The 20,951-nt window shown below is 53.3% G+C and overlaps 1 protein-coding gene across 1 annotated transcript in view; it reads left to right on the top strand.

Moving 5' to 3' along the window:
• Positions 1-11,468, top strand: part of LOC139229241 (rho-related BTB domain-containing protein 2) — a 67,711-nt gene extending 56,243 nt beyond the window's left edge. The window contains exons 5-6 of the mRNA XM_070860904.1: positions 6,567-6,672; positions 9,603-11,468. Of these exons, the coding sequence (XP_070717005.1) occupies positions 6,567-6,672; positions 9,603-9,775 (279 nt within the window). The 3' untranslated portion in view covers positions 9,776-11,468. The remainder of the gene's footprint in view (positions 1-6,566; positions 6,673-9,602) is intronic.
• The last annotated feature ends 9,483 nt before the right edge of the window (positions 11,469-20,951 follow it).

The raw sequence follows: 20,951 nt of genomic DNA, 5'->3' as shown, positions 1-20,951 counted from the left end.
TGATCTTATAGAAACATTTAAAATCATGAAAGGGATGGACAAGATAGAGGCAGAGAGGTTGTTTCCACTGGTCGGGGAGACTAGAACTAGGGGGCACAGCCTCAAAATACGGGGGAGCCAATTTAAAACCGAGTTGAGAAGGAATTTCTTCTCCCAGAGGGTTGTGAATCTGTGGAATTCTCTGCCCAAGGAAGCAGTTGAGGCTAGCTCATTGAATGTATTCAAGCCACAGATAGATAGATTTTTAACCAATAAGGGAATTAAGGGTTACGGGGAGCGGGCGGGTAAGTGGAGCTGAGTCCACGGCCAGATCAGCCATGATCTTGTTGAATGGCGGAGCAGGCTCGAGGGGCTAGATGGCCTACTCCTGTTCCTAATTCTTATGTTCTTATGTTTTTATCTATCCTCCCTGGGGTGCGGTGCCCAGAATTGGATACAATACTCCAGCTGAGGCCGAACCAGTGTTGTAAAGGTTTAGCAGAACTTCCTTGCTGTTTGTACTCTATGCCTGATGAAGGAGAAAGCTGTAGACTGCAGTAAGATTCATTCATTCACAGGCAGTCCCTCGGAATCGAGGAAGACTTGCTTCCACTGTTAACATGAGTCCTTCGGTGACTGAACAGGAGAACCACAGTCCCTGTCACAGGTGGGACAGACAGTGGTTGAGGGAAGGGGAGGGTGGGACAGGTTTGCCGCACGCTCCTTCCGCTGCCTGCGCTTGGTTTCTGCACGCTCTCGGCGACGAGACTCGAGGTGCTCAGCGCCCTCCCGGATGCACTTCCCCCAATTAGTGCGGTCTTTGGCCAGGGACTCCCAGGTGTCGGTGGGGATATTGCCCTTTATCAGGGAGGCTTTGAGGGTGTCCTTGAAACGTTTCCTCTGCCCACCTTTGGCTCATTTGCCGTGAAGGAGTTCCGAGCAGAGAGCTTGCTTTGGGAGTCTTGTGTCAGGCATGCGAACAATGTGGCCTGCCCAGTGGAGCTGGTCGAGTGTGGTCAGTGCTTCAATGCTGGGGATGTTGGCCTGGTCGAGGACGCTAACGTTGATGCGTCTGTCCTCCCAGGGGATTTTCAGGATCTTGCGGAGACATCGTTGGTGTTATTTCTCTAGCGACTTGATGTGTCTGCTGTACATGGTCCATGTCTCTGAGCCAGACAGGAGGGTGGGTATTACTACAGGAAGGTATCAATGTACTCTGAGGTTGTAAATCTGTGGAATTCTCTGCCCCAGAGAGCTGTGGAGGCTGGGTCATTGAATTTATTTAAGGCGGAGATAGACAGATTTTTGAGCAATAAGGGATTCAGGGGTTATGGGGAGCGGGCAGGGAAGTGGAGCTGAGTCCGTGATCAGATCAGCCATGATCTTATTGAATGGTGGAGCAGGCTCGAGGGGCCAGGTGGACCACTCCTGCTCCTATTTCTTCTGTTCTCACTGCACTACCCTCACCCTGACCAACCTCCGCAGCCGCTGAGGGACTGCCAGGTCACATGCACTGAGGTAACCTGTGACACGGTGTATCTTCAACATCCAGGGGTATTCAACATTCAGGAAGGATAGAATAAAAGGAAAAGGAGGTGGGGTTGCATTGCTGGTTAAAGAGGAGATTAATGCAATAGTTAGGAAGGACATTAGCTTGGATGATGTGGAATCTATATGGGTAGAGCTGCAGAACACCAAAGGGCAAAAAACATTAGTGGGAGTTGTGTACAGACCTCCAAACAGTAGTCGTGATGTTTGGGAGGACATCAAACAGGAAATTAGGGGTGCATGCAATAAAGGTGCAGCAGTTATCATGGGTGACTTTAATATGCACATAGATTGGGCTAACCAAACTGGAAGCAACACGGTGGAGGAGGATTTCCTGGAGTGCAGAAGGGATGGTTTTCCAGACCAATATGTCGAGGAACCAACTAGGGGGGAGGCCATCTTAGACTGGGTGTTGTGTAATGAGAGAGGATTAATTAGCAATCTCGTTGTGCGAGGCCCCTTGGGGAAGAGTGACCATAATATGGTGGAATTCTGCATTAGGATGGAGAATGAAACAGTTAATTCAGAGACCATGGTCCAGAACTTAAAGAAGGGTAACTTTGAAGGTATGAGGCGTGAATTGGCTAGGATAGATTGGCGATTGATACTTAAGGGGTTGACTGTGGATGGGCAATGGCAGACATTTAGAGACCGCACGGATGAACTACAACAATTGTACAATCCTGTCTGGCGTAAAAATAAAAAAGGGAAGGTGGCTCAACCGTGGCTATCAAGGGAAATCAGGGATAGTATTAAAGCCAAGGAAGTGGCATACAAATTGGCCAGAAATAGCAGTGAACCTGGGGACTGGGAGAAATTTAGAACTCAGCAGAGGAGGACAAAGGGTTTGATTAGGGCAGGGAAAAGAGAGTTCGAGAGGAAGCTTGCAGGGAACATTAAGACGGACTGCAAAAGCTTCTATAGATATGTAAAGAGAAAAAGGTTAGTAAAGACAAATGTAGGTCCCCTGCAGTCAGAATCAGGGGAAGTCATAACGGGGAACAAAGAAATGGCAGATCAATTGAACAAGTACTTTGGTTCAGTATTCACTCAGGAGGACACAAACAACCTTCCGGATATAAAAGAGGTCAGAGGGTCTAATAAGAAGGAGGAACTGAGGGAAATCCTTATTAGTCGGGAAATTGTGTTGGGGAAATTGATGGGATTGAAGGCCGATAAATCCCCAGGGCCTGATGGTCTGCATCCCAGAGTACTTAAGGAGGTGGCCTTGGAAATAGTGGATGCATTGACAGTCATTTTTCAACATTCCATAGACTTTGGATCAGTTCCTAGGGAGTGGAGGGTAGCCAATGTAACCCCACTTTTTAAAAAAGGAGGGAGAGAGAAAACAGGGAATTATAGACCGGTCAGCCTGACATCGGTGAGTGGGTAAAATGATGGAATCAATTATTAAGGATGTCATCGCAGTGCATTTGGAAAGAGGTAATATGATAGGTCCAAGTCAGCATGGATTTGTGAAAGGGAAATCATGCTTGACAAATCTTCTGGAATTATTTGAGGATGTTTCCAGTAGAGTGGACAAGGTAGAACCAGTTGATGGTGGTGTATTTGGACTTTCAGAAGGCTTTCGACAAGGTCCCACACAAGAGAATAATGTGCAAAGTTAAAGCACATGGGATTGGGGGTAGTGTGCTGACATGGATTGAGAACTGGTTGTCAGACAGGAAACAAAGAGTAGGAGTAAATGGGTACTTTTCAGAATGGCAGACAGTGACTAGTGGGGTACCGCAAGGTTCTGTGCTGGGGCCCCAGCTGTTTACATTGTACATTAATGATTTAGACGAGTGGATTAAATGTAGTATCTCCAAATTTGCGGATGACACTAAGATGGGTGGCAGTGTGAGCTGCGAGGAGGATGCTATGAGGCTGCAGAGTGACTTGGATAGGTTAGGTGAGTGGGCAAATGCATGGCAGATGAAGTATAATGTGGATAAATGTGAGGTTATCCACTTTGGTGGTAAAAACAGAGAGACAGACTATTATCTGAATGGTGACAGATTAGGAAAAGGGAGGTGCAACGAGACCTGGGTGTCATGGTACATCAGTCATTGAAGGTTGGCATGCAGGTACAGCAGGCGGTTAAGAAAGCAAATGGCATGTTGGCCTTCATAGCGAGGGGATTTGAGTACAGGGGCAGTGAGGTGTTGCTACAGTTGTACAGGGCCTTGGTGAGGCCACACCTGGAGTATTGTGTACAGTTTTGGTCTCCTAACCTGAGGAAGGACATTCTTGCTATTGAGGGAGTGCAGCGAAGGTTCACCAGACTGATTCCCGGGATGGCGGGACTGACCTATCAAGAAAGACTGGATCAACTGGGCTTGTATTCATTGGAGTTCAGAAGAATGAAAGAGGATTTCATAGAAACGTTTAAAATTCTGACGGGTTTAGACAGGTTAGATGCAGGAAGAATGTTCCCAATGTTGGGGAAGTCCAGAACCAGGGGTCACAGTCTAAGGATAAGGGGTAAGCCATTTAGGACCGAGATGAGGAGAAACTTCTTCACCCAGAGAGTGGTGAACCTGTGGAATTCTCTACCACAGAAAGTTGTTGAGGACAATTCACTAAATATATTCAAAAAGGAGTTAGATGAAGTCCTTACTACTCGGGGGATCAAGGGGTATGGTGAGAAAGCAGGAAGGGGGTACTGAAGTGAATGATCAGCCATGAACTCATTGAATGGCGGTGCAGGCTAGAAGGACCGAATGGCCTACTCCTGCACCTATTTTCTATGTTTCTATGTTTCACTTCCACAGGCTTTTGATCAAGTTCCATATGACAGGCTATTAACTAAACTCAATGTTCGGTGGTTTCTGTATAAATCCTGGGCATGGTTCAGAAACTGGTTGATCGAGGGGTGATGTCAGGGTACCAGATACCGCATGTGTGGACTCTAGACTCTGGTGCCCAGACGCCACTCCCTCAGACCCGCTCCCTCAGACGCCGCTCCCTCAGACACCGCTCCCTCAGACCCGCTCCCTCAGACGCCGCTCCCTCAGACCCGCTCCCTCAGACGCCGCTCCCTCAGACACCGCTCCCTCAGACCCGCTCCCTCAGACGCCACTCCCTCAGACCCGCTCCCTCAGACGCCACTCCCTCAGACGCCACTCCCTCAGACGCCGCTCCCTGAGGCACCGCTCCCTCAGACGCCACTCCCTCAGACGCCGCTCCCTCGGACGCCGCTCCCTCGGACGCCACTCCCTCAGACGCCGCTCCCTCAGGCGCCGCTCCCTCAGACGCCGCTCCCTCAGGCACCGCTCCCTCGGACGCCGCTCCCTCAGGCACCGCTCCCTCAGGCACCGCTCCCTCGGACGCCGCTCCCTCGGACGCCGCTCCCTCAGACGCCGCTCCCTCAGGCATCGCTCCCTCGGACGCCGCTCCCTCGGACGCCGCTCCCTCGGACGCCGCTCCCTCAGACGCCGCTCCCTCAGGCACCGCTCCCTCGGACGCCGCTCCCTCGGACGCCGCTCCCTCAGACGCCGCTCCCTCAGGCATCGCTCCCTCAGACGCCGCTCCCTCAGACGCCGCTCCCTCAGACGCCGCTCCCTCAGACGCCGCTCCCTCAGACGCCGCTCGCCGCTCCCTCAGACGCCGCTCCCTCGGACGCCGCTCCCTCAGACGCCGCTCCCTCAGACGCCGCTCCCTCGGACACCGCTCCCTCGGACGCCACTCCCTCGGACGCCGCTCCCTCGGACGCCGCTCCCTCAGACGCCGCTCCCTCAGGCGCCGCTCCCTCGGACGCCGCTCCCTCGGACGCCGCTCCCTCAGACGCCGCTCCCTCAGACGCCGCTCCCTCGGACGCCGCTCCCTCAGACGCCGCTCCCTCGGACGCCGCTCCCTCAGACGCCGCTCCCTCGGACGCCGCTCCCTCAGACACCGCTCCCTCGGACGCCGCTCCCTCGGACGCCGCTCCCTCAGACGCCGCTCCCTCAGACGCCGCTCCCTCAGACGCCGCTCCCTCAGACGCCGCTCCCTCAGACGCCGCTCCCTCGGACGCCGCTCCCTCGGACGCCGCTCCCTCAGGCGCCGCTCCCTCGGACGCCGCTCCCTCGGACGCCGCTCCCTCGGACGCCGCTCCCTCGGACGCCGCTCCCTCGGACGCCGCTCCCTCGGACGCCGCTCCCTCAGGCGTCGCTCCCTCAGACGCCGCTCCCTCAGGCGCCGCTCCCTCAGACACCGCTCCCTCAGACGCCACTCCCTCAGACGCCGCTCCCTCGGACGCCGCTCCCTCGGACGCCGCTCCCTCAGACGCCGCTCCCTCGGACGCCGCTCCCTCAGACGCCGCTCCCTCGGACGCCGCTCCCTCGGACGCCGCTCCCTCGGACGCCGCTCCCTCAGGCGCCGCTCCCTCAGGCACCGCTCCCTCAGGCGCCGCTCCCTCGGACGCCGCTCCCTCGGACGCCGCTCCCTCAGACGCCGCTCCCTCAGACACCGCTCCCTCGGACGTCGCTCCCTCAGACGCCGCTCCCTCAGACGTCACTCCCTCAGACGCCGCTCCCTCAGGCACCGCTCCTTCAGACGTCACTCCCTCAGGCACCGCTCCCTCAGACGCCGCTCCCTCAGACGCCGCTCCCTCAGACGCCGCTCCCTCAGACACCGCTCCCTCGGACGTCGCTCCCTCAGACGCCGCTCCCTCAGACGTCACTCCCTCAGACGCCGCTCCCTCAGGCACCGCTCCTTCAGACGTCACTCCCTCAGGCACCGCTCCCTCAGACGCCGCTCCCTCAGACGCCGCTCCCTCAGACGCCGCTCCCTCAGGCGCCACTCGCCGCTCCCTCGGACGCCGCTCCCTCGGACGCCGCTCCCTCAGACGCCGCTCCCTCAGACGCCGCTCCCTCGGACGCCGCTCCCTCGGACGCCGCTCCCTCAGACGCCGCTCCCTCGGACGCCGCTCCCTCAGACGCCGCTCCCTCAGACACCGCTCCCTCGGACACCGCTCCCTCAGACCCGCTCCCTCGGACGCCGCTCCCTGGTGTCCTTGTCCAATGTCAGAGTATTTAATTGAGTTTGTTTTGTTTTAGTTGCACAGTGCCGGACAGCTCGCTGACTGGTGCCTCCATCACATCTGCACCAATTACAACAGCATCTGCCGCAAGTTTCCGAAGGAGATGCGCCACATGTCTGCAGGTACAGCAAGCCCTGAGTTCCTCACTCCCAACACACGCCCACCATTCCAGCACTCGCAGGCCGCACAGCACCAGCACTTGACATTATCGGCAATAGATAAATGCAAGTGGTAGTTCTCCAGCTCTCTCCCTCTCTCGTCCTCTCTCAGTCCAACTCTCTCCCTCTCTATCCACCTCTCTCTCTATCCACCTCTCTCTCTATCCACCTCTCTCTCTATCCACCTCTCTCTCTATCCACCTCTCTCTCTATCCACCTCTCTCTCTCTCTGTCTCTGTCCATCTCCCTCTCTGTCCATCTCTCTCTCTCCCTCTCCCCCTCTCTCTCTCGCTTTCTCTCTCTCCGTCTCCCTCTCTCTCTCTCTCTGTCCGTCTCTCCCCCTCTCTCTCTGTCCGTCTCTCCCTCCCTTTCTGTCCGTCTCCCTCTCTCTATGTCCATCTCCCTCTCTCTCTGTCTATCTCCCTCTTTCTCTCTCTCTGTCCGTCTCACTCTCTCTCTCTCCGTCTCCCTCCCTCTCTGTCCATCTCCCTCTCTCCCTCTCTCTGTCCGTCTCTCCCTCTCTCTCTCTCTCTCTGTCCATCTCCCTCTCTCTCTCTCTCTGTCCGTCTCCCTTTCTCTCTCTCTGTCCGTCTCCCTCCCTCTCTCTCTCTCTCTGTCCGTCTCCCCCTCTCCCCCCTCTCTCTCTCTCTCTGACCGTCTCTCTCTCTGTCCGTCTCCCTCTCTCCCTCTCCCTCGCTCTCTCTCTGTCCATCTCCCTCTCTCTCTCTCTCTCTCTCTCTCTCTCTGTCTGTCTCCCTCTCTCTCTCTGTCCACCTCTCTGTTTGAACTGATGTATATGGATTTTAACAAGGCTTTTGAGAAGGTTCCACATGGCAGACTGGTCATGAAAGTAAAAGCCCATGGGATCCAGGGCAAAGTGGCAAGTTGGATCCAAAATTGGCTCAGAGGCAGGAAGCAAAGGGTAATGGTTGATGGGTGTTTTTGTGACTGGAAGGATGTTTCCAGTGGGGTTCTGCAGGGCTCAGGACTGGGTCCCTTGCTTTTTGTGGTACAGTATATATCAATGATTTAATGTAGGGGGTATGATTCAGAAGTTTACAGATGATACTAAAATAGGCCGTGTGGTTGATAATGAGGAAGAAAGCTGTCGACTTCAGGAAGATATCAATGTACTGGTCAGGTGGGCAGAACAGTGGCAAATGGAATTCAATCTGGAGAAGTGTGAGGTAATGCATTTGGGGAGGGCTAACAAGGCAAGGGAATACACATTAAATGGTAGGACACTGAGAAGTGTAGAGGAACAAACCCTAACCCTGGGAGTGCAGGTCCACAGATCCCTGAAGGTAGCAGGCCAGGTAGATAATGTGGTTACGAAGGCATACGGAATACCTGCCTTTATTAGTCGAGGCATGGAATACAAGAGCAGGGGGGTTATGCTTGAACTGTATAAAACACTAGTCAGCCACAACTAGAGTACTGTGTGCAGTTCTGGTCACCACATTACAGGAAAGACATGATCACACTAGAGAGGGTACAGAGGAGATTTACGAGGATGTTGCCCGGACTGGAGAATTTTAGCTATGAGGAAAGATTGGATCGGCTGAGTTTGTTTTCTTGGGAACAGAGGAGGCTGAGGGGAGACCTTATTGAGATGGATAGGAAGGACCTGTTTCCCTTGGCACAGGGGTCAACTGAGGGGAGCGGGCAGGGAAGTGGAGCTGAGCCCATGATCAGATCAGCCATGATATTGATTGGCGGAGCAGGCTCGAGGGGCCAAATGGCCTGCTCCTGCTCATATTTCTTATGTTCTTAACCAGGGGGCATAGATTTAAAGTAATTGGGGGGAGGTTTAGAGGGGATTTGAGGGGAAATGTCTTCACCCAGAGGGTGGTGGGGTTCTGGAACTCACTGCCTGAAAGGGTGGTCAAGGCAGAAACCCTCACCACATTTTAAAATTGCTTGAATGTGCTCTTAAAGTGCCGTAACCTGCAGAGCTACGGACCTAGAGCTGGAAAGTGGGATTAGGCTGGGTAGCTCTTGGTCGGCCGGCACGGACACGATGGGCCGAATGGCCTCCTGTGCTGTAAATGTCTCTGATCCTGTCACCGCTCTCTGTCGCTCTGTCTCTCTCCGAGTGAGTTGAACCTGTTGTCCCCTTTGCTCCCTGATGAGTAGGTGCTCTGTCACACGCAGTCGTGTGATTCTCCCGTTTCCATTTCAATCTCCAACCCTTGCGAACCGACAGTGCCCTGGGATCCCTGGCATGGCAGAGGGCTGGAGAGGGAGCGGGATGTTGACTGAATCAAGGCACTTTCCCATTTCACAAAGACGCCTGGCAGATAGTCTTCAGTGGTGTGTTTTCCGCCACACCTGGAATACTGCGTACAGTTTTGGTTTCCGTATTTACGAAAGGATACACTTGCTTTGGAGGCAGTTCAGAGAAGGTTCACTCGGTTAATTCCGGGGATGAGGGGGTTGACTTATGAGGAAAGGTTGAGTAGGTTGGGCCTCTACTCATTGGAATTCAGAAGAATGAGAGGTGATCTTATCGAAACTTATAAGATTATGAGGGGGCTCGACAAGGTGGATGCAGAGAGGATGTTTCCACTGATGGGGGAGACTAGAACTAGGGGGCATAATCTTAGAATAAGGGGCCGCTCATTTAAAACTGAGATGAGGAGAAATTTCTTCTCTCAGAGGGTTGTAAATCTGTGGAATTCTCTGCCTCAGAGAGCTGTGGGGGTTGGGACATTGAATATATTTAAGACACAGATAGACAGGAGCAGGCGGGGAAGTGGAGCTGAGTCCATGATCGGATCAGCCATGATGGTATTAAATGGCGGAGCAGGCTCGAGGGGCGGTATGGCCGACTCCTGCTCCTATTTCTTATTATGTTCTGCTCCTCAGCGTATGCCTGCTTGTTGTGCCCCTAGGGAACCAGGCCCATTTTGAGAAGTGGCGCTGGCCTCCGGTGTGGTACCTGAAGGAGGACGATCGCTATCAGCGGGCCGAGAAAGAACGGCAACGAGAGGAGCAGCTCCTGCACAAACAGCACGCCAAGAGAAAATGGTGCTTCTGGCGATCCAGCACCTCCTCCGTGTCTTAGAGCATCACCACACCCGGCCCGACCCCCCGGTCCGGAGCAAGCTATCTCCTGAACGGGCAGCGCTCCCCCTCCCCTCCACCCCCGGTATCCGGAGCAAGCTATCTCCTGAATGGGCAGCGCTCCCCCTCCCCTCCACCCCCGGTATCCGGAGCAAGCTATCTCCTGAATGGGCAGCGCTCCCCCTCCCCTCCACCCCCGGTATCCGGAGCAAGCCGTCTCCTGAACGGGCAGCGCTCCCCCTCCCCTCCACCCCCGGTCCGGAGCAAGCCGTCTCCTGAACGGGCAGCGCTCCCCCTCCCCTCCACCCCCGGTCCGGAGCAAGCCGTCTCCTGAACGGGCAGCGCTCCCCCTCCCCTCCACCCCCGGTCCGGAACAAGCCGTCTCCTGAACGGGCAGCAAACCCCCGCCACACCACGGACTGTGGGCGAGAATAGTGGCGGGTGTCTGGGGCTTCAGGAGCACGTGGCCATAAAGGACGATCTAAACACAGGGCAGGACTGTCGGCAGACAGGGGCGTGTCAGACAGTGTGTCAGAGCTCAGGACCCTGTGTGTGAGTGTGTCAGACAGTGTGTCAGAGCTCAGGACCCTGTGTGCGAGTGTGTCGGACAGTGTGTCAGAGTCCGGACCCTGTGTGTCAGTGTGTCAGAGCTCAGGACCCTGTGTGTGAGTGTGTCAGACAGTGTGTCAGAGTCCGGACCCTGTGTGTGAGTGTGTCAGACAGTGTGTCAGAGTCCGGACCCTGTGTGTGAGTGTGTCAGACAGTGTGTCAGAGTCCGGACCCTGTGTGTGTGTGTCAGACATTGTGTCAGAGTCCGGACCCTGTGTGCGAGTGTGACAGACATTGTGTCAGAGTCCGGACCCTGTGTGTGTGTGTCAGACATTGTGTCAGAGTCCGGACCCTGTGTGCGAGTGTGTCAGACATTGTGTCAGAGTCCGGACCCTGTGTGCGAGTGTGACAGACATTGTGTCAGAGTCCGGACCCTGTGTGTGTGTGTCAGACATTGTGTCAGAGTCCGGACCCTGTGTGCGAGTGTGTCAGACATTGTGTCAGAGTCCGGACCCTGTGTGCGAGTGTGTCAGACATTGTGTCAGAGTCCGGACCCTGTGTGTGAGTGTGTCAGACAGTGTGTCAGAGTCCGGATCCTGTGGGCGAGTGCGTCAGAGAGTCAGAGAGCTCTGGATCTTCACCAAAATATTTTATCCACTTCCGTGTATTGGAAGTTAAGGGCTGCAGTTTTTGTACAAAGCTGTGTCAGGGACCACATTGTGCCGATAGTGGGGCAGCAACCAATCCCCGATGGGGGTCTGACTATTCAGTCAATGCTGTGTGCTGCTGTCGATCCCACACTGGTGCTCTCTGCACTTCAACCGACTGTTAACCACACGAGGCCTCAGCCCAGTGGCTCGACTGTTAACCTGCACATGACCCGCATTCTCCTCTCAATTCCCCCCCCCCTCAATCCCCCTCTCGCAATCCCCCCCTTTCTCAATCCCCCCCTCAATCCCCCCCACTCTCTCAATCCCCCCCCTTTCTCAATCCCCCCCTCAATCCCCCCACTCTCTCAATCCCCCCCACTCTCTCAATCCCCCCCCCCTCAATCCCCCTCTCGCAACCCCCCCCTTTTTCAAACCCCCTCCATCTCAGTCTCTCCCCCACCCTCCATCCCCCCCAGATCCCACCCCCGCCCTGACACCCCCTCTCGATCCCGCCCCCCCTCGATCCCGCATCCCCTCGATTCCCCCCCCCTCGATCCGCCCCCCCGATCCCGCCCCCCCTCGACAATTCCCCCCCTCCCCCCTTCTCGATTTCCCCCCCCTCTCTATTCCGCCCCTTCTTGATCCCCCTCTCGATCCACCCCCATTTTGATCCCCCGCCCCTCGATCCCGCCTCTTCTCGATCCCCCTCCTCTCGACCCCCCCCATTTTGATCCCCCGCTCCTCAATCCCCCCTCTCAATCCCGCCCCCTCTCGATTTCCCCCCCCCTCGACAACCCCCCCCCCCCCCTTCGACAACCCCCCCCCTCGATCCCGATCTCTTCCCCCCCCCCCACCCTCTCGATCCCCACCCCGTTAACCAATTCTTGCCCCTCCCACTGAAATTTTTCAGAAGCACAAGTTTATATTTGGTGCTCGGCCCAAACACAGTCACATCTTCCAGACTGTCCCGGGATCACTTCCCCCCTCCCGCCGAGTGTCCCGGGATCACTTCCCCCTCCCGCCGAGTGTCCCGGGATCACTTCCCCCTCCCGCCAAGTGTCCCGGGATCACTACCCCCCCTCCTCCAGACTGTCCCGGGATCACTTTCCCCTCCCGTAGACTGTCCCGGGATCACTTCCCCCCCCTCCCCCAGACTGTCCCGGGATCACTTCACCCTCCCGCCGAGTGTCCCGGGATCACTACCCCCCCTCCCCCCTCCCCCAGACTGTCCCAGGATCACTTCCCCCTCCCGCAGACTGTCCCGGGATCACTACCACCCCTACCGTAGACTGTCCCGGGGTCACTTCCCCCTCCCGCCGAGTGTCCCGAGATCACTTCCCCCTTCCCCAGACTGTCCCGGGATCACTTCCCCCTCCTGCAGACTGTCCCGGGATCACTTCCCCCTCCCCCAGACTGTCCCGGGATCACTTCCCTCTCCCGCAGACTGTGTGTGAGTGTGTCAGAGTCAGGCCCCTGTGTGTGAGTGTGTCAGAGAGTGTGTCAGAGTCCGGATCCTGTGGGCGAGTGTGTCAGAGAGTCAGAGCTCTGGATCTTCACCAAAATATTTTATCCACTTCCGTGTATTGGAAGTTAAGGGCTGCAGTTTTTGTACAAAGCTGTGTCAGGGACCACATTGTGCCGATAGTGGGGCAGCAACCAATCCCCGATGGGGGTCTGACTATTCAGTCAATGCTGTGTGCTGCTGTCGATCCCACACTGGTGCTCTCTGCACTTCAACCGACTGTTAACCACACGAGGCCTCAGCCCAGTGGCTCGACTGTTAACCTGCACATGACCCGCATTCTCCTCTCAATCCCCCCCCTCAATTCCCCCCCCCCTCAATCCCCCTCTCGCAATCCCCCCCCTTTCTCAATCCCCCCCCTCAATCCCCCTCTCGCAATCCCCCCCCTTTCTCAATCCCCCCCCCTCAAACCCCCTCTCGCAATCCCCCCCCCTCCAACCCCCCCCCCCAAATCCGCCCCCACTCTCTTAATCTCCCCCCCTCAATACCCCACCCCCCTCACCCCCCCCCCCATCCCCCCTCTCAATCTCCCTCCGCCCTCTCAATCCCCTACCCCCACCCCCCCCCTCCCTCCCTCTCTCAATCCCACCCCTCTCAATCCCACCCCTCTCAATCCCCCTCTCTCAATCCCACCCCTCAATCCCCCCCCTCGATCCCGCCCCTTCTCGATATCCCCCACCCCCTCCTCTCGATTCCCCCCCTCTCGATCCCCCTCCCGCCGAGTGTCCCGGGATCACTTCCCCCTCCCGCCGAGTGCCCCGGGATCACTTCCCCCTCCCGCCGAGTGCCCCGGGATCACTTCCCCCTCCCGCCGAGTGCCCCGGGATCACTTCCCCCTCCCGCCGAGTGCCCCGGGGTCACTTCCCCCTCCCGCCGAGTGCCCCGGGGTCACTTCCCCCTCCCGCCGAGTGCCCCGGGGTCACTTCCCCCTCCCGCCGAGTGCCCCGGGATCACTTCCCCCTCCCGCCGAGTGCCCCGGGATCACTTCCCCCTCCCGCCGAGTGTCCCGGGGTCACTTCCCCCTCCCGCCGAGTGCCCCGGGATCACTTCCCCCTCCCGCCGAGTGCCCCGGGATCACTTCCCCCTCCCGCCGAGTGCCCCGGGATCACTTCCCCCTCCCGCCGAGTGCCCCGGGGTCACTTCCCCCTCCCGCCGAGTGCCCCGGGATCACTTCCCCCTCCCGCCGAGTGCCCCGGGGTCACTTCCCCCTCCCGCCGAGTGCCCCGGGGTCACTTCCCCCTCCCGCCGAGTGCCCCGGGATCACTTCCCCCTCCCGCCGAGTGCCCCGGGATCACTTCCCCCTCCCGCCGAGTGCCCCGGGATCACTTCCCCCTCCCGCCGAGTGCCCCGGGGTCACTTCCCCCTCCCGCCGAGTGCCCCGGGATCACTTCCCCCTCCCGCCGAGTGCCCCGGGGTCACTTCCCCCTCCCGCCGAGTGCCCCGGGGTCACTTCCCCCTCCCGCCGAGTGCCCCGGGATCACTTCCCCCTCCCGCCGAGTGCCCCGGGGTCACTTCCCCCTCCCGCCGAGTGCCCCGGGATCACTTCCCCCTCCCGCCGAGTGCCCCGGGATCACTTCCCCCTCCCGCCGAGTGTCCCGGGGTCACTTCCCCCTCCCGCCGAGTGCCCCGGGATCACTTCCTCCTCCCGCCGAGTGCCCCGGGATCACTTCCCCCTCCCGCCGAGTGCCCCGGGGTCACTTCCCCCTCCCGCCGAGTGCCCCGGGATCACTTCCCCCTCCCGCCGAGTGCCCCGGGATCACTTCCCCCTCCCGCCGAGTGCCCCGGGGTCACTTCCCCCTCCCGCCGAGTGCCCCGGGATCACTTCCCCCTCCCGCCGAGTGCCCCGGGATCACTTCCCCCTCCCACAGACTATCCCGGGATCACTTCCTCACCCGGCAGTCTGTGTGGGAGCGAAAGACTGTTACACTCTGAACCACAGATTCAATACCTGGCCTTATTCACTAATAGTTTCAGTATTAACGTTTACACGTGTGCCGTTTACACTATTAAACAATCAGTCAACACTTCTGTCTGTTACTAACTTATTTGGCTCAACTGGACTGGGAAAATAGATTAAAGTGCTGCACGGTTGATGAACAGTGGCGGACATTTAAGGAGATATTTCACAACTCTCATCAAAAATATATTCCAGTGAGGAGGAAAGGTTGTAAGAGAAAAGATAGCCATCAGTGGCTAACCAAAGAAATGAAGGACGGTATCCAATTAAAAACAAGGACATACAAAGTGGCCAAAACTAGTGCGAGGACAGAAGACTGGGAAACTTTTAAAAGCCAGCAAAGAATGACTAAAAAATGATTAAGAAAGGGAAGATAGATTATGAAAGTAAACTAGCAAGAAATATAAAAACAGATAGCAAGAGTTTCTACAGGTATATATAAAGAAAAAGAGTGGCTAAAGTAAATGTTGGTTCCTTAGAGGACGAGACCGGGGAATTAGTAATGGGGAACATGGAGATGGCAGAAATTCTGAACAAATATTCTGTATCAGTCTTTATGGTGGAGGACACTAACAATATCCCAACAGTGGATAGTCAAGGGGCTATAGGGGGGAGGAACTTAACACAATCACAATCACTAAGGAGGTGGTACTCAGTCAGATAATGGGACTAAAGGCAGATAAATCCCCTGCACCTGATGGCCTGCATCCTAGGGTCTTAAGAGAAGTAGCGGTAGGGATAGTGGATGCATTGGTTGTAATTTACCAAAATTCCCTGGATTCTGGGGAGGTCCCAGCAGATTAGAAAACCGCAAACATGACGCCCCTATTTAAAAAAGGAGGCAGACAAAAAGCAGGAAATTATAGACCAGTTAGTCTAACATCTGTGGTTGGGAAAATGTTGGAGTCCATTATTAAAGAAGCAGTAGCAGGACATTTGGAAAAACATAATTCAGTCAGAAGAGACAGCATGGATTTATGAAGGGGAAGTCATGTTTGACAAATTTGCTGGAATTCTTTGAGGATGTAACGAACAGGGTGGATAAAGGGGAACCAGTGGATGTGGTGTATTTGGATTTCCAGAAGGCATTTGACAAGGTGCCATATAAAAGGTTACTACACAAGATAAAAGTTCACGGGGTTGGGGGTAATATATTAGCATGGATAGAGGATTGGCTAACGAACAGAAAACAGAGTGTAGGGATTAAAACAGATGAGGAGAAATTTCTTCTCTGAGGGTTGTGAATCTGTGGAATTTGCTGCCTCAGAGAGCTTTGGAAGCTGGGGCATTGAATAAATTTAAAACACAAATAGAGGGTTTCTTAATCAATAAGGGGTTATGGGGAGCGGGCAGGGAAGTGGAGCTGAGTCCATGATCAGATCGTCCATGATCTTATTGAATGGTGGAGCAGGCTCGAGAGGCCTTATGGCCTAATCCTGTTCCGATTTCTTATGTTCTTATGGGATAAATGGTTCATTCTCTGGTTGGCAATCAGTAACTAGTGGGGTGCCGCAGGGATCAGTGCTGGGACCCCAACTATTTACAATCTATATTAATGACTTGGATGAAGGGACTGAGTGTAATGTAGCCAAGTTTGCTGACAATACAAAGATGGGAGGAAAAGCAAATTGTGAGGAAGACACAAAAAATCTGCCCAAGGACATAGACAGGCCAAGTGAGTGGGCAAACATTTGACAGATGGAGTATAATGTTGGAAAGTGTGAGGTCATTCACTTTGGCAGAAAAAAATCAAAGAGCAAGTTATTATTTAAATGGCGAAAGATTGCAAAGTGCTGCAGTACAGAGGGACTTGGGGGTACTTGTACATGAAACATAAAAGGTTAGTATGCAGGTACAGCAAGTGATCAGGAAGGCCAATGGTATCTTGGCCTTTATTACAAAGGGGATGAAGTATAAAAGCAGAGAAGTCTTGCTACAGTTATACAGGGTATTGGTGAGGTCACACCTGGAACACTGCGTGCAGTTTAGATTTCCATATTTACAAAAGGATATACTTGCTTTGGAGGCAGTTCAGAGAAGGTTCACTCGGTTGATTCCAGAGATGAGGGGGTTGACTTATGAGGAAAGGTTGAGTAGGTTTGGTCTCTTCTCATTGGAATTCAGAAGAATGAGAGGTGATCTTATCGAAACGTAAAAGATTATGAGGGGGCTTGACAAGGTGGATGCAGAGAGGATGTTTCCACTGATGGGGGAGACTAGAACTAGAGGGCACGATCTTAGAATAAGGGGCCGCCCATTTAAAACTGAGATGAGGAATTTTTTCTCAGGGTTATAAATCTGTGGAATTCGCTGCCTCAGAGATCTGTGGAGGCTGGGACATTGAATAAATTTAAGACAGAAATAGACAGTTTCTTAAACGATAAGGGGATAAGAGGTTATGGGGAAGTGGACTTGAGTCCATGATTGGATCATAGAAACATAGAAAATAGGTGCAGGAGTAGGCCATTCGGCCCTTCGAGCCTGCACCACCATTCAATAAGATCATGGCTGATCATTCACCTCAGTACCCCATTCCTGCTTTCTCTCCATACCCATTGATCCCTTTAGCCGTAAGTTATTCAAAACTCCCTTTTGAATATATCTAACAAACTGGTCTCAACAACTCTCTGCGGTAGTGAATTCCACAGGTTCACAATTCTCTGAGTCAAGAAGTTTCTCTTCATTTCAGTCCGAAATGGCTTACCCCTTATCCTTAGACTGTGTTCCCTGGTCCTGGACTTCCCCAACATCGGGAACATTCTTCCTGCATCTAACCTGTCTAGTCCTATCAGAATGTTATATGTTTCTATGAGATCTCCTCTCATCCTTCTAAACTCCAGTGAATAAAGGCCCAGTTGATCCAGTCTCTCCTCATATGTCAGTCCTGCCATCCAGGGAATCAGTCTGGTGAACCTTTGCTGCACTCCCTCAATAGCAAGAACATCCTTCCTCAGATTAGGAGACCAAAACTGAACACACTATTCCATGTGAGTCCTCACCAAGGCCCTGTACAACTGCAGTAAGACCTCCCTGCTCCTATACTCAAATCCCCAAGATATGAAGGCCAACATATCATTTGCCTTCTTCACCGCCTGCTGTACCTGCATGCCAACTTTCAATGACTGATGTACCATGACACCCAGGTCTCGTTGCACCTCCCCTTTTCCTAATCTGCCATTCAGGTAATATTCTGCCTTCGTGTTTTTGCCATCAACGTGGATAACCTCACATTTATCCACATTATACTGCATCTGCCATGCATTTGCTCACTCACCTAACCTGTCTAAGTCACCCTGCAGCCTCTTGGCATCCTCCTCACAGCTCACACCGCCACCCAGTTTAGTGTCAGCTGTAAACTTGGAGATATTACACTCAATTACTTCATCTAAATCATTGATGTCAATTGTAAAGAGCTGGGGTCCCAGCACTGAGCCCTGCGGCACACCACTAGTCACTGCCTGCCATTCTGTAAAGGACCCATTTATCCCGACTCTGCTTCCTGTCTGCCAACCAGTTCTCTATCCACCTCAGTACATTACCCCCAATACCATGTGCTTTGATGTTGCACACCAATCTCTTGTGTGGGACCTTGTCAAAAGCCTTTTGAAAGTCCAAATACACCACATCCACTGGTTCTCCCTTGTCCACTCTACTAGTTACATCCTCAAAAAATTCTCAAAGATTTGTCAAGCCTGATTTCCCTTTCATAAATCCGTGCTGACTTGGACCGATCCTGTCACTGCTTTCCAAATGCGCTGCTGTTTCATCCTTAATAATTGATTCCAACATTTTCCTCACCACTGATGTCAGGCTAACCGGTCTATAATTACCCGCTTTCTCTCTCCCTCCTTTTTTAAAAAAGTGGTGTTCCATTAGCTACCCTCCAGTCCATAGGAACCCTCCAGCCATGATCGTATTAAATGGCGGAGCAAGCTCGAGGTGCCGCCAGTGCGTGAGGTGCGTGATGGCTCTCGATGAGTGAGGCGCCCTCGGTGAGTGAGATCCGTGAGGCACCCTCGGTGCGTGAGGTGCGTGATGGGCTCTCGATGAGTGAGGCGCCCTCGGTGAGTGAGATCCGTGAGGCACCCTCGGTGCGTGAGGTGAGTGTGGCGCTCTCGGTGATGTGGAATGCACCACCTGAACGGGAGGTGGAATCAGATTCCAAGGTAAGTTTCAAAAGGCATCTGGACATGTGCCTGAAGAGGACTATATTAATGACTTGGATGAAGGGACTGAGTGTAATGTCGCCAAGTTTGCTGATGATACAAAGCTGGGTGGGAAAGTAAATTGTGAGGAGTCGACAAAAAATCTGCAAAGGGCTATAGACAGGCTCAGTGAGTGGGCAAAAATTTGGCAGATAGAGTATAATGTGGGAAAATGTGAGATTATCCACTTTGGCAGAAAATTAAAAAAACAAATTATAATATAAATGGAGAAAAATCGCAAAATGCTGCAGTACAGAGGGACCTGGGGGTCCTTGTGCATGAAACACAAAAAGTTAGTATGCAGGTACAGCAAGTGATCAGGAAGGCCAATGGAATGTTGGCCTTTATTGCAAGGGGGATAGAGTATAAAAGCAGAGAAGTCCTGCTACAACTGTACAGGGTATTGGGTACAGTTTTGGTCTCTGTATTTAAGGAGGGATATACTTGCATTGGAGGCTGTTCAGAGAAGGAGCTGAGGGGGTTGACTTATGAGGAAAGGTTGAGTAGGTTGGGCCTGTACTCAATGGGGTTCAGAAGAATGAGAGGTGATCTTATCGAAACATATAAGATAATGAGGGGGCTCGACAAGGTGGATGCAGAGAGGATATTTCCACTCATAGGGGAAACTAAAACTAGGGGACATAGTCTCAGAATAAGGGGCTGCCCATTTAAAACGAGATGAGGAGGAATTTCTTCTCTCAGAGGGTTGTAAATCTGTGGAATTCTCTGCCCCAGAGAGCTGTGGAGGCTGGATTATTGAATATATTTAAGATGGAGATAGACAGATTTTTGAGTGATAAGGGACTAAAGGGTTATGAGGAGCAGGCGGGGAAGTGGAGCTGAGTCCATGATCAGATCAGCCATGATCGTATTGAATGGTGGAGCAGGCTCGAGGGGCTGTATGGCCAACTCCTGCTCCTATTTCTTATGTTCTTATGACTTAAGTCGCAGGGTTCCGGGGAGAGGCTGGTGTGGGTCTGTGGGATTACATTGAATTCCATGAATTACATTGATTCAAGAAAGACTGAATCAACTGGGCTTGTATTCACTGGAATTCAGAAGAATGAGAGGGGACCTCATAGAAACGTTTAAAATTCTGACGGGTTTAGACAGGTTAGATGCAGGAAGAATGTTCCCAATGTTGGGGAAGTCAAGAACCAGGGGTCACAGTCCAAGGATAAGGGGTAAGCCATTTAGGACCGAGATGAGGAGAAACTTCTTCACCCAGAGAGTGGTGAACCTGTGGAATTCTCTACCACAGAAAGTTGTGGAGGCCAATTCACTAAATATATTCAAAAAGGAGTTAGATGAAGTCCTTACTACTAGGGGGATCAAGGGGTATGGTGAGAAAGCAGGAATGGGTTACTGAAGTTGCATGATCAGCCATGAACTCATTGAATGGTGGTGCAGGCTAGAAGGGCCGAATGGGCTACTCCTGCACCTATTTTCTATGTTTCTATGTGCCACAGTTTTAGCCATTGACCTAATCTATCAATGTTTTTGTAACGTTATGTTCCCAACTACACTAATTACTGTGCCACCAAGCTCTGTGACATCGGCAAACTTGGATAAAGGGTTCTCTGTTGCATTATTAATAAATATAGTGATTAGTTGAGGCCCCGGCACAGATCCTTGTGGGACACTGCTGGTCACTTCCTTCCCAATCACGTACATACCTATTATCCCTACTCTCTGTTTTCAACCACCCAACCAATCTCCTAACCAGGTTAATCATTTACATTCAATTCCGGTGCTTAAATGTTAGCAACCCCTCTTTTATGTGGAACCTTGTAGAATGCCTTCTGGAAGTTCAAGTAAACTCCATCCACAGACGTCCCCCTGTCTACTACTTTAGCTACTTCCTCAAAATATTTATTCGGTTTGTTAGACATGACCTACACTTTGTAAATCCAAGTGATCTCTCTCTAATCAACTCTTAATTCACTCAGTCCTTAATTATAGATTCTAATAACTTCCCCACATCAGATGTTAGTCTAACAGGTCTATAATTTCCTGGTTTCTCTCACAAAAGACAGACAGACTTTCTCTCGCTCCATTCATGACCACTGCATGTCCCAAAGCGCTTTACAGCCAATGCCGTACTTCTTGAATGTAGTCACTGTTGTAATGTAGGAAACATGGCAGCCAATGTGTGCACACAAACAGCAATGTGATAATGACCAGATAATCCGTTTTACTTCTGTCAATTGAGGGATAAATATCGGCCAGTACACCAGGGATAACTCCTTTGCTCTTCTTCGAAATAGTGCCATAGGGTCTTTTATGTCCTCCTG

The sequence above is a fragment of the Pristiophorus japonicus genome, chromosome 2 (assembly GCF_044704955.1).
Source record: "Pristiophorus japonicus isolate sPriJap1 chromosome 2, sPriJap1.hap1, whole genome shotgun sequence".
NCBI classification, from domain to species: Eukaryota; Metazoa; Chordata; class Chondrichthyes; family Pristiophoridae; genus Pristiophorus; species Pristiophorus japonicus.
Note: the sequence above shows the minus strand (reverse complement) of the source record. Positions and strands in the feature narration are given on the sequence as shown.